A 13,455-nucleotide genomic window follows, 5' to 3' on the forward strand; every position below is an offset into this window, starting at 1 on the left:
AATTGGTATGGATGTTTGTATGTTAGAGACATAGAATTTAGTGCAGAAAGTTACATTTGAGCCTTTACTGAAGGCATGGAGTGGATGAACTATCTGATTTATTTCCATTGGGGTCCATTTGAACACCGGGACGGGTTGGGAACAGTCAGGGGTTAACCATGTTAACACCCTACTCTTTTCGAAACCAGCTGCGACATACATGTACAGGTATGGCTCTCTGTACATGGGACCGACGGCTTAACGTCTCCTCCGAAGGACGGAGTACTTTCATGATTCATTTACCTAATTCTAAATGAACCATGGGGAGAGCAGAAGTCTGAATTTAATCTACAGAAGTTGCCAATTAATTTCAGACTTTTTTTTTTCCAAGTAAATATCCCAGCAAATCGCCACCGCCTAGAATTGAACCCGGAACTCATGCACTAAAGGCAAGTACCCTAACCATTGCACCACGCTCTCCTGGCTATGAGCTTGTCATGCCCAAAGCTGTTATCATACAGGATGAATACACCAAATGTGCACTGTACATGTCAACCACAACAGGCTATTCCATTTAAAATCAACACTACCCCTGTGGAAGATTTTGGAAATATCTTCAACAGAGGGAGTATGAATTTCAAATGGAATTTTCACATTAGCAGCTCCATTTGAAACTCACTCTCCCTCAGGGGAAGATTGATGTTGAATCTTTCTCAGAGGGTGTATGAAATTCAAATGGAGCTACCTAATGTGCTCATTCCATTTGAAATTCATACTCCCCCTGTGGCAGATATTCCCAAAATCTTCAACAGGGGTAGTGTGGAATTTAAATGGAATAGCACATTACCACAATATTGCATTCACTACAAGTCTTAACTACAGCTTGTAATTTTCAAGACGAGAACTGAGTAAATTGTTTCTTACCTGGTTAGTCCCATCTGGGTCTAGACCTAATGCTTCCTGTTAAAAAAAAAAAAGTTCATATTAATCAGAATTATATTATCCATCAAGTCAAACTTGTTAACTGTAAAATAATCCCTACTCAACAAGCTTTGCTTTTTTTGTTACCCAATTTAATAATTAGGTACCCTAATCAACGCAATGAGACTAATCGGTACAGCCAGATAAGCCTGTGATTTTTTTTGTTCCCGGGTACCTTCTGTAATTTACGGGCGGGTACCCAGGGTAAAAGTATCACCAGTCAAAGTGGAGTGCCAATTTTGCACTAACTATTAAATGATCTCCAAACAGTTGTGTGCGTGTAGCAATGATACCTGCAAAATATTGCATGTAAATAACTTAAACAACAGCTTTCTTTCACACTGAACTCTGGCTTCATTGTAATTTGAGTATGTGGCTACTATACACCACAGGGACCAAGTTTATCAACTCTCTATGGTGCCACTGAACTTTGTAAGCAAACTTTTCAGACAAACTGGGTAATGGCAAGACTTGTTAATACATTAAATAATGTCCTTCCGATATCAAGCAGCTGGGCATCACAAGTTTTGAGCGGGACTCGATTTCCTGGTTATTACTAAACCGTCACAGCCAGAATCAGCTACTTACCAATGCAATAGGTTTGAATTTGTCAGGACTAGAGAATCTTATGAAGCCTTTCTTGTTGAGTTGATGTGCAGCCCATCTTAGTAATGCCTGCTCCAAGAGTGCGCCCTCATCTTCTAGATAAACAAACCCAGGATGTGCAAGTTCATGGCTACAATAACAAAAGAATAGAACAAGAAATATTACTATCATATTTCACTAGGTGTGTCATACTAATGTTCCCAATTTTAATGCAATATGTTTTGGTCTACACAAAAAAAGGGACTAGTTTGATATTTTTATATTAGATGCGAGCAGAATAGCATTTCTCTTTCAAATAAATATTCGCAATACCTCTGACCTGTGTCTTACCTCTCTTGCTTTCCAAATCTAACTGTCTTCAACTCACCTGCCCATGGACATGTAAGAAAAAAATGATTACAAAAACATGATAGAAATTGTCAAGAAATAATGTCAACTTAATGCTATAAATGGCAGTCTAAGTCATTTTTAAAAATATCACAGATTATCCAGTATTAAACTCTGGAACACAAGTAATCTTATATGTGACATGATCTGGTCCATGGGGCCAAAGGTGGCAAATTTGAAACTGAGATAAAGGTAAAAATATGGGAGTAAAAAAACAATAAAATACATAAGAAAATAGAAAACTTCATTACTTTAGAACCAAGTATGTTAGACCTCAGTAAACGATTGCCTATTGTATGTATAATGTATAATTTTCAAAAATGCCTCCTTTGGCCCCCATGGACCAGATCGTGTCACATATATAGATTTCATCAGCAGTAGAACTTCATAACTTACTACATTCTTCACAATAAGCTCCTACTACTAATATTTTGGTAGAAACATCAATTTTAGAGAACAGGATTTAAAAAACTAATTGGAAGCAAACAACAGAGACAGACAGAGAGACAGAGATATCAAAATATCCTACCTACCTCCATGACCTGTGAATGATTCAAGTTCAACTGGGTCAGTGCCAAGAGGCTGTAGGAGAAAAAATGAGGACAATGCTACAATCAATGCCTACAGAAGGGTACTGTGTAATAATTATGAGGCCAAAAATTGCTTAACCCCCTTGCCCACTCTCAGTCTGCCAAAAATCTTTGCCCCCCCTCCCCCCATTGCGCACTATGCCCAATTTTTGGGATCCCAATTTGCAAATCTTAAATGGTCTATACGAGGGGGTATCGAAACAAAAAGTTTTTAAAATCATCCAGAAGTGAAGGAGCTATATCGATGAAATTTTGACAGTGTAATCACTGGTCCTTATGTCCATTATGGTCCAAAAATGGTCTCATAAGTATGTTTACTTTCTTTATAGGTGGCGCTAGATTGGCGGTATGCGCATAACCTGCAAGATGGAGACAATTGAGGCACGCAGTGTGATTAAATTAGACATACTAACGAGGCCATTTTTGGACCATGATGTACATAAGGACCAGTGATTACAGAGACAAATTTTCATCGATATAGCTCCTTCACTTCTAGGCGATTTCAAAAACTTTTCGTATAATGCAAGCACTGCAAGCTGTTTTCCGGATCTAATAGAGTGCTTCATTAAAAAGGTGCCCCAAGAATGTGTGCCAAAAATAGCCCCCTCCTCTTTCAGCTTGCCAAAAATTACTTGGCAGTTTGCCAAAAATTACTCCCCCAATTTTACCCTCCCCAAGGGCTCATAATTGTTGCATAACCCCTTAATTGAACAACGTGAAGTATGAATATTCTTTAATTGTTTGTTACACCATCAGATTCTAAGAAATCTATACTGATTTGTGATTTGTATTATGAGACTTAATATGCTTTCCAATAATTCAAATATTTGCAAATGTTTTGTTATTATTTGTCTTGAATTTCAATAATTTTTTCAATTGAACATATTAATAATATGCAGTGTGTATGTGTGGGGGTGTTCATGTCATGTCCAAATATAGTAATTAGTAATCATCATCAGCTCACATTGGTTGTGGTTGGTTGTTTTACTTGTTTTAATTTATTTGTTTACTCACCACATCACCGTGCAGAAAGTTTGGTAATCTGAGGGCCATAGGATACAGCTGATCAGTAAGCTCAGATATTCTAGACTGGAATGCAGAAAATAAACACAGTTTCATTAAAGCAATCACTCTCTACTGCTCCCCTAGTATAGGAAAGTGATTTTTAGCTCGCCTTAGTTGACCATTCTATCCTTACATTCTATTTTAAATACTCTAAACAGCTCTCCATGAAGACTCCAGAAGAGCTATTTAATGCTCTCCTGCAAATTCCAAAAGACAGTCTCTGTTAAAGTAAATAAGCCATATTGTTTTGATCTAAAAGGTCTACCCACATCATCCCTGTGATGAGTAATAAAGTTGAGCCTCAACATATTTGTTCTTATCATTTCAAATTGTTAACAATTCCCTTGCCATTGGGATATTTCCTGTTTGAAGCATACATTTTGTATGACTCTATTTATTATTAAGAACGCCGACATCTTAGAAAATTACAGAACTGCATCAAACATATCATTTGTCAAACATAATTGAGAAAAATCTAAAAAAATAATTCTGACATGCTATGTGCACATTTTTAAAGAAAAAAGTTGTGGATGGCAGCAGGCCTCGAATTTTAATTTTTGTGGGCAACTGGGCAAAGACAAAGAAGGGCCTCAAGGCCAACAAGTGATGAAGAATGCCTTGGAGTGGACAAAAGATCTGGGGCACCAAGACCAAAACTGCAAAAGGGCAGGCAATAGCCTTAGTGGCCTCCCTGAAATTCGAGCCCTGTATGGCAGAATTTAACAATTTGCCATTTCATATCAACAGTTGACTGCAAGTAGGTTATGTGTAGTAAATTGAGACATTGAGATTTCTTATGCCATGATGCTTAGACCATGATGTGACAAACAGGAGAGTGCTTCAGAATAGTTACATGGAAGCAAGGCGACGAAAAAAGAAAACCCTGTTCTACTGGCCCGACCAACCCAGATTTTGAACAAATTGGGGATAAAAATTTTCTTGTACAAATGAATGCCGACCCAAATTTCAAATTTTTAAATTTTTTTTTGGATTTTCTCAAATTGCAAATTATTTACAGATGTTGGTTATTTTTGGGTCATTTCCAAAAAAACAAAAAAAAAAAACAGGCCGACCGAATGTCGCCTAGGTACCAGGGCATAAGAAATTACAATTTGCCGCCCCTTGGCTCTGAAAAGTTTAGCAACACTGTATCGTATTAACTTACATTAACAGTACGGAGCTCTTCTCTCAATGCCCTGCCTTGTGCTTTTGCTTTCTTCATGTCTTCATCACTCACTTTGTCCTGGTGTGTACAGAATTCAAATTACTCTATTATAACTTGAGGAATATGTTGACTGATTGTTCACAACAATGTTCATAGCACCTTACGGTATTATAGCAGTAAATTATTACATTATATCAAGGAAATACTTTATTTCACTTGAAGCTACTTCACAAGTGTCTAAGATTGTCTAGGATTTTCAATATTTCAGAGTATTAACCCTAACTGAACACAAGGGTTTTTTGCTATCAGAAGGGAAAGAAGAAACAAAAAAGGAGAGAAGATGAACAAAGAAGTCACTTGGTACCCCAGGATTCGAACCTCAGACCCCTCGCATTCCATGCAGAAGATCACTGACCTGTAGCCACATGGGTGACGCTGCGATTCCGTGGGTATACATGTATGACTTGGGCTAATTTCACCATCACATCACATGCAATGAAAGCATGAGCAGTGGTTTTAATAGCGAGGTTTAGTGAGACCTGGTTCAGTTAGGGTTAACATGCTTTAGGGTTAAAAAAATTATTTTAAAGATATCAATACTAGTAATAATATTTGATTGGGCCAATCAAAGGTGAATCATTGCTTCATGCTCGACCAATTTTTTTCCATTTTGCCAACAATATTTTTCATTATTTCATTGTTCCTGAAGAAAAATGTGGTGATTATGTCATGAATTGGTACAGCAAATAATAAGGTGGCATAGTTATTTTTTGTGTTCAGACATCAATTTAAGTTGGAAGTGCTTAAACTATTGCATGAAGTAAGGTATCATTTTGTAGCTAATATTGTCTTCCTTTAATTAAAAAAACCCAGATCATTTAGATAACAAATAAAAAAAGTTAGACCATTAAAAGTCCAAATCTGATTTTTTTTATGATACACCCTGTATAATTCATACACACCCTGTATAATAACATTTAATGTTAACATATTCTGCATCCTTATAGAGTAAGCTTTTTAAGTATCTCATGTCAATTGGATGTATAGAACAAAAGTTATGTTCATTTGAATCCAAATTTGGCGACTTTTCTCTCAATTTGCAAAGTGTAACTTTTTTCAAACATTTTTGGGTCGATCCTTCATGTAATTATTTTGTGTAATCTAATCCTAACTCTAACCCTAATCCTAACCCTAACCCTAAGCCTAATCATAACCCTAATCCTAACCCTAACCCTAATCCTAACCCTAATCCTAACCCTAAACTAACCCTAACTCTAACCCTAATTTCATGTAAAATTACATGAAGGAATAACCCATTTTTGTACCATACCAACTTATGGCATATGACCATACCATACATATATTTGTCAATATTACTAAGTCACACCTCTCCTCTGATTTATTTTAACAGAGCTTTGTATCAGTGGGGACTTAACACAGGGTTAATAATGAAAACTTAAGGTATACATGTATTTTGCAAGAATGAACACAAATTACCCAGCTCCAAAAACAAACAAAAATGAATGCCACTTACTCCTTTCCTGAATTTGATCTTCTTCCTTTCATTTTCTAGTTGTTTCTTTTGCTCTTCCATTTGCTGGATCTCATCCCACATGGATATCTAAAGAATGAAAAAGTTAATAATTTTCTGTATTTGTAATGTTGGATAAATTGTAAACTAAACATTAAAAAATACTCAATTGCAAATTCTGCTCATAGAAGTCAATTTTTAAGAGATGTTGTGATTTTTTGTTATTTCTGAATGGTTAAAATTGCTTTACAACTTAGAAATGGTCATTAATTTCATACCAATCAGGTCAACATAATTCATATCATTCAAACTGTTGAATAAATTATGGCTGAGATCATGAGACATCTTCCCATTCTTTTAATGTTATTAATTTTGTTAATTGTTTACTGCCTTGTTCTATTTTACAGTGTTGAGGACTCGGGTCATGGATCATGCAGGGGCCCATGACCCATTTTTCGAGGACAAGGACTCGGATTTAAAGGACTTGGACTCGGGCAGGAATGACTTGATGACTCAGCTTCGAGTCCTCTACGAGTCATGCAAAATGTGATATTTTAGGCCTTTAAATATTTGAATATTTACTTTACTCAGAAGCTGATGACTCGTACTCAGAAGCTGATGACTCGGACGTTGATGACTCGACTACAACACTGCTATTTTATAAAACCAAGCATTTTAATTTTGTCAAAGGCTCCTCTTTAGTAAAATGTTCTAAAAGCATTGTAAATCTGAAAAGTACATATTTCCTTTTTAAAACCGGTTGAATTTGATCTGGAGGCAACTTTTTTCAACAAATTGTCGATTATGCTGCCAGTGCTTGATTTACCAGAAAAAAGTTACTTGCATTTGTGCAGGTAACATAAAAAAATCTACCTGCACAAAGTGAAAGTAACTTGCACAGAATTTAACTATAAAATAAGAAGTTTGTGCTGTGAAACTAATTCAGTTTTTTAAAGTTGCAAATCTTTTAAAAACTAGATTGTCTCAGCAGCAGGGGACATTAGGCTGTCATGTGCATGTAGAGGCTTATATCCTCTTATTCCCACTTGAGCATTCTCAAGTACACTTGAAGTTTTTGGTCTCCTGGTCAAATCAGTTTTAATTTAGGGGTTGTTGTTATTTTTTTTCTGTCCAGTCAGCTGTCACTTTAGTGGCGTGCAGCCATTCAGGTCTCCCGTCTTATTTTTTCATTCCTTTGTTATGTCCATAGTTCTCCTAGTGATGCACTTGCAATTGTTCCTTCGATCTTGATGGACCAAAAAATCCCACCCACCCTCCCCAAAGCTGGAAGGGTGAATCAGTTAAATAAATATGGTTAAAGATACTACAATAAAATGGTATGTCCAAATATGCTGCTTTATGCTTAAAAATAGAGGTTTTGTTTGGAATTTCTTCAAATCTTGAAGAACATCATAAGTAGATTGTCTCCACTTTCTACTGCGTTTTATAGAAGGGGAATGAATGCTTTGTATGGAGTTTCTTCAAAACCTAAAGAATCTCGTCAGTAGATTGTCTCCACTTTCTACTGTGTTTTTATAGAGGGTGGTGGAGTTTCTTCGAAACCAGAAGAATCTCGTCAGTAGATTGTCTCCACTTTCTACTGCGTTTTATGGTATTGATTGGTTTTATTGGGCTATTGAATGCTTTGTATGGAGTTTCTTCAAAACCTGAAGAATCTCGTCAGTAGATTGTCTCCACTTTCTACTGTGTTTTATGGTATTGATTGGTTTTATTGGGCTATTGAATGCTTTGTATGGAGTTTCTTCAAATCCTGAAGAATCTCGTCAGTAGATTGTCTCCACTTTCTACTGCGTTTTATGGTATTGGTTGGTTTTATTGGGCTATTGATTGCTTTTTATGGAGTTTCTTCAAAACCTGAAGAATCTTGTCACTAGATTGTCTCCACTTTCTACTGCGTTTTATGGTATTGAATGGTTTGGGCTATTGAAAGCTTTGTATGGAGTTTCTTCAAAACCTGAAGAACCTCGTCAGTAGATTGTCTCCACTTTCTACTGCGTTTTATGGTATTGGTTGGTTTTATTGGGCTATTGATTGCTTTGTATGGAGTTTCTTCAAAACCTGAAGAATCTCGTCAGTAGATTGTCTCCACTTTCTACTGCGTTTTATGGTATTGGACTATTGGTTGGTTTTATTGGGCTATTGATTGCTTTTTATGGAGTTTCTTCAAAACCTGAAGAATCTTGTCACTAGATTGTCTCCACTTTCTACTGCGTTTTATGGTATTGGTTGGTTTTATTGGGCTATTGATTGCTTTTTATGGAGTTTCTTCAAAACCTGAAGAATCTTGTCAGTAGATTGTCTCCACTTTCTACTGCGTTTTATGGTATTGGTTGGTTTTATTGGGCTATTGATTGCTTTTTATGGAGTTTCTTCAAAACCTGAAGAATCTTGTCAGTAGATTGTCTCCACTTTCTACTACGTTTTATGGTACCGGTATTGAATGATTTTATTGGGCTATTGAAAGCTTTGTATGGAGTTTCTTCAAAACCTGAAGAATCTCGTCAGTAGATTGTCTCCACTTTCTACTGCATTTTTATTGAGGGTGGTGGAGTTTCTTCAAAACCTGAAGAATCTCGTCAGTAGATTGTCTCCACATTCTACTGTGTTTTATAGTGGGCTATTGGTTGCCTTCATGCTTTCCTCCCTTTCTACTGCGTTTTTATACCAGGGTTATAAATGCTTTGTTGCTTATTTGGAGTATCTTTATTTACTTGGTTGTAAATACCGGTGGATTTAATAACATCTATATATCAGTAAATGGTTTAAGCATTGATGCCGGCTCTTGCTGAATACAAAATGAAGGTTCTCGTCACTAGATTGTCTCCACTTTCTACTGCGTTTTATGGTATTGAATGGTTTGGGCTATTGAAAGCTTTGTATGGAGTTTCTTCAAATCCTGAAGAATCTCGTCAGTAGATTGTCTCCACTTTCTACCGTTTTATGGTATTGGTTGGTTTTATTGGGCTATTGATTGCTTTTTATGGAGTTTCTTCAAAACCTGAAGAATCTTGTCAGTAGATTGTCTCCACTTTCTACTACGTTTTATGGTATTGAATGATTTTATTGGGCTATTGAAAGCTTTGTATGGAGTTTCTTCAAAACCTGAAGAATCTCGTCAGTAGATTGTCTCCACTTTCTACTGCATTTTTATTGAGGGTGGTGGAGTTTCTTCAAAACCTGAAGAATCTCGTCAGTAGATTGTCTCCACATTCTACTGTGTTTTATAGTGGGCTATTGGTTGCCTTCATGCTTTCCTCCCTTTCTACTGCGTTTTTATACCAGGGTTATAAATGCTTTGTTGCTTATTTGGAGTATCTTTATTTACTTGGTTGTAAATACCGGTGGATTTAATAACATCTATATATCAGTAAATGGTTTAAGCATTGATGCCGGCTCTTGCTGAATACAAAATGAAGGTTCTCGTCACTAGATTGTCTCCACTTTCTACTGCGTTTTATGGTATTGAATGGTTTGGGCTATTGAAAGCTTTGTATGGAGTTTCTTCAAAACCTGAAGAATCTCGTCAGTAGATTGTCTCCACTTTCTACTGCGTTTTATGGTATTGGTTGGTTTTATTGGGCTATTGATTGCTTTTTATGGAGTTTCTTCAAAACCTGAAGAATCTTGTCAGTAGATTGTCTCCACTTTCTACTACGTTTTATGGTATTGAATGATTTTATTGGGCTATTGAAAGCTTTGTATGGAGTTTCTTCAAAACCTGAAGAATCTCGTCAGTAGATTGTCTCCACTTTCTACTGCATTTTTATTGAGGGTGGTGGAGTTTCTTCAAAACCTGAAGAATCTCGTCACTGGATTGTCTCAACTTTCTACTGCGTTTTTCATTGAGGGTGGTGGAGTTTCTTCAAAACCTGAAGAATCTCGTCAGTAGATTGTCTCCACTTTCTACTGCGTTTTAGGCCCAAAAAAAAAATTGTTTGTTTGTCCACGTCCGACCGACCGTGTACCCTGGTCCCGACCGCTTTTTTTTTTTTTTTGGAATTTTTTTTTTTTTTTGGAATTTTTTCAAAAAAAAAGTTTTTTTTTTTTCGGTTTTGTAGTGTCCCAGGACATAGACCTAGATGCTAGGATCATTCATGGTAAAAAAAAAAAAAAATTTCAAGATGTTTTGTATTTTTAATATGAAAATTGATAATTTGTATTCATGTCATAGTCTATTAATGATTTCAAAATGCATTGAATTTGAATTTTTTTTTAAATTTTTTTTTTTAGATCAACCATGAATGATCCTAGCGTTTAGGTCTAGGTCCAGGACACTACAAAACCGAAAAAATAAAAACTTTTTTTTTTTTTTGTGCAATTTTGGGTACCGGTTACCGCGCCGAAAAATGCGCCTGGTACCGGTACAAAATTACCCGAAAATGCCAGGCCTATGCAGAACCATCTCAAAATGAAATTGCACCCTCCTACCTCAATGATCTGTTTCGTCCAGTTAATATCATTCATTCTGTTAACACTAGAGGTAGTGTAAATGGCGATCTATATGTTCCAAAGTGCAATACAAATTATGGTAAAAGCTCTTTCCAATACAAAGGTAGCGTATTATGGAATGTTATTTGAAAGATATTCGTCAAGTCAACTCACTAATGCAATTCAAAAAGAAACTCAAAGAAGACCTGAAATTGTAGCACAACTAATTCTGCAGCTCATACATGTCATATGTTTTTAAATACTTCGTGTAGCTTTTGAATTATTTTTAATTACAAAAACTTGGTTTTCATGCTGTATAATATTTATATAAGGTATTTTAATGCTGTGTAATATTTATGTAAGCTCAATTTTGTATGGTTTTTAATAATGTATAATCTACGTGTATTTAATGCTTTTATATGTTTGTCTCAGGGCCCTACTGAAAATCAACATTGTAATATTTGTTGAGTAGGTTACCCTGTTTAAATATGGTTAATAAATAAATAAATAAATAAATAAGAGTTAAACCAGTGAAGTGCTGTGTGTTTGGACTTATTTACCAGTCTTGTCAGTTGTCAGTTTCAAGTGCAATATCTGTAAAAAAAAATTTAAAAAAAAAAAAATCCGACCTACCGACCCAACTATTTCATAAGCCTTTATGGACAAACAAACAATTTTTTTTTGTTGGCCTTATAGTGGGCTATTGGTTACCTTCATGCTTTCCTCCCTTTCTACTGCGTTTTTATACCAGGGTAAAATGCTTTGTTGCTTATTTGGAGTATCTTTATTTACTTGGTTGTAAATACCGGTGGATTTAATAATATCTATATATCAGTAAATGGTTAAAAGCATTGATGCCGGCTCTTGCTGAATACAAAATGTTCGTTTGCTAGTGTTGGCATTGTTTATTCTTTTCGAGATTTCTAATTATTTAATTGCGGTTAAAAATGCTGTTTTCCAATCCAATCCTCTGTTTGATCCAAAGATGTATCTGTTTAAGATATGCTTAAGATTTGCTTAAGATGAAATTTGGTAAAATGTGATTCAGAAGTCAACTTTTGTTTGTTTGTCCAGCCTGTATGGTTGCCTTGTACACATTTTCCCAATAATTCTTGTATTTATTGATTTATATGAAGATAATAAATAATTTTAAATGCTTGCTGCAATTAATTATCTCAATGTACCGTATATAATTTGTATTTAATTGATATGAAATCTGTTATTATCTTAATAGTCTTAATTTCTATGAGATTGTGAAATTGTTATAAATAAGCTTATGTGTATTAAATGGTCCTCATGATCGTGGGGGCAATGCGGAGTCTATTCTTTGCGTTGATGTGCTTCCCTGCTGTCTCGAGACAATCATTTTTTTACAGATGAAAAGTAAAAAATGGTGTCATTTTGCTTTGATTTGGAGGCACATTGTTATACAATGTATTATACATGTGTATGTTTCTGATTCCAACTGTGTACATGTAATTTATGACTAAAATTCTACATGCACTTGTGCAGAGTACATTTGAAAAGTTACCTGCACAGAATCAAAGTCACCTTTATACATGTACGTGCAGGTGGTAAATCGAACACTGTAAAATTTGCTTTGATGAAGCATGACACCGTGTAAAGCAATGGAAGTTCGGAAGTAAACATACATACATGTACATGTAGGCGAGTCACGCGGTGGGTGATCATATCAAAAATGTTGCTAAATTACATTTCACCTAAATTTTAGACTATTCAAAATAAGCAACCTTTGCTTAAAGTTGACTCAGCAAAATAAATTTCATCAATAGAATGAATTTACATCCGTTGCAAAATAGGCAAAAAATATGCTAATCTACCCCAAAACGGACAATGGACTCTACATTCACATTGTAGCATCGATTGTCACTTGTGTTCTAAGCTAGAGTTCTTGTGTAACTAGGAAAGTTTAACCCTCCTGGTCTCGAGAAGATGGATTTATGTGCCAGCCACTGTCTTGTCTTGTGTCAGTATCCCAAGTTTGATGTACCGTACATCATACTACATGTACATATATTTCATTTTTCAAAATCAAAAAGCCTGTATTGTAAAAGATGTAAAACTATTTGCCCAAATTTGCTTATTTAACTACTTATTATATAATTTTATATCTAAACCAAGTGAGAAATGCTTACGACTACTTCTACATTGACATCCATACTTCGAAACTTTACAGAATCTTCCATTTCTTTCATTTTGATCCGTAAAGTTTCAAAATCTATTTCTGGTTTCATAATGAATGCTGCATGTTCTCCTTCAGCCGACGGTGTAAACAAATATGAAGAATATCTTCTATGAAAGGCTGCAAAATTAACTCTTCTCTTCAAAAAGTTTTCACTTTTCAGTGATTTGTGGTGCGAAACACATGTACAAGTGTGGCAATTGTTGAGCTGAATTTCAATGTTGTTGAATTCAGCACTGTTTTCAATGGGCGATGTGCTAGGAAAAAGTCGTAACTTGGTCGACCTATTATTCCACTTTTGACGAATCGATTGAGAACTCCATATGACCCGTTTAGTAGCAAACCGAGTTGCAAACATGTTGCTATATGTCACAGAAGTCTAATATTAGTAAAATACTCAAAAAACCCTAATGAAATCAGGACTAAATTTCGTTTTTCTTGTTTACTGGCCAACACGTGAGCTGACCTTTGACCCTTTCTTTCCGATATTACAGTCTCT

At 35.5% G+C, this 13,455-nt stretch overlaps 1 protein-coding gene across 1 annotated transcript in view; it reads right to left on the bottom strand.

Annotated features, from left to right (window-relative positions):
* Window positions 1-13,423, bottom strand: part of LOC140136924 (serine--tRNA ligase-like) — a 41,709-nt gene extending 28,286 nt beyond the window's left edge. Inside the window, exons 1-8 of the mRNA XM_072158576.1 lie at window positions 12,910-13,423; window positions 6,308-6,394; window positions 4,774-4,851; window positions 3,558-3,632; window positions 2,487-2,535; window positions 1,897-1,933; window positions 1,549-1,696; window positions 904-939 (exon numbers count right to left, since the gene is read on the bottom strand). Coding sequence (XP_072014677.1) covers window positions 904-939; window positions 1,549-1,696; window positions 1,897-1,933; window positions 2,487-2,535; window positions 3,558-3,632; window positions 4,774-4,851; window positions 6,308-6,394; window positions 12,910-13,314 — 915 coding nt within the window. The 5' untranslated portion in view covers window positions 13,315-13,423. The remainder of the gene's footprint in view (window positions 1-903; window positions 940-1,548; window positions 1,697-1,896; window positions 1,934-2,486; window positions 2,536-3,557; window positions 3,633-4,773; window positions 4,852-6,307; window positions 6,395-12,909) is intronic.
* Between the last annotated feature and the right edge of the window lie 32 nt (window positions 13,424-13,455).

Source organism: Amphiura filiformis, chromosome 17 (genome assembly GCF_039555335.1).
Source record: "Amphiura filiformis chromosome 17, Afil_fr2py, whole genome shotgun sequence".
Classification (NCBI taxonomy): Eukaryota; Metazoa; Echinodermata; class Ophiuroidea; order Amphilepidida; family Amphiuridae; genus Amphiura; species Amphiura filiformis.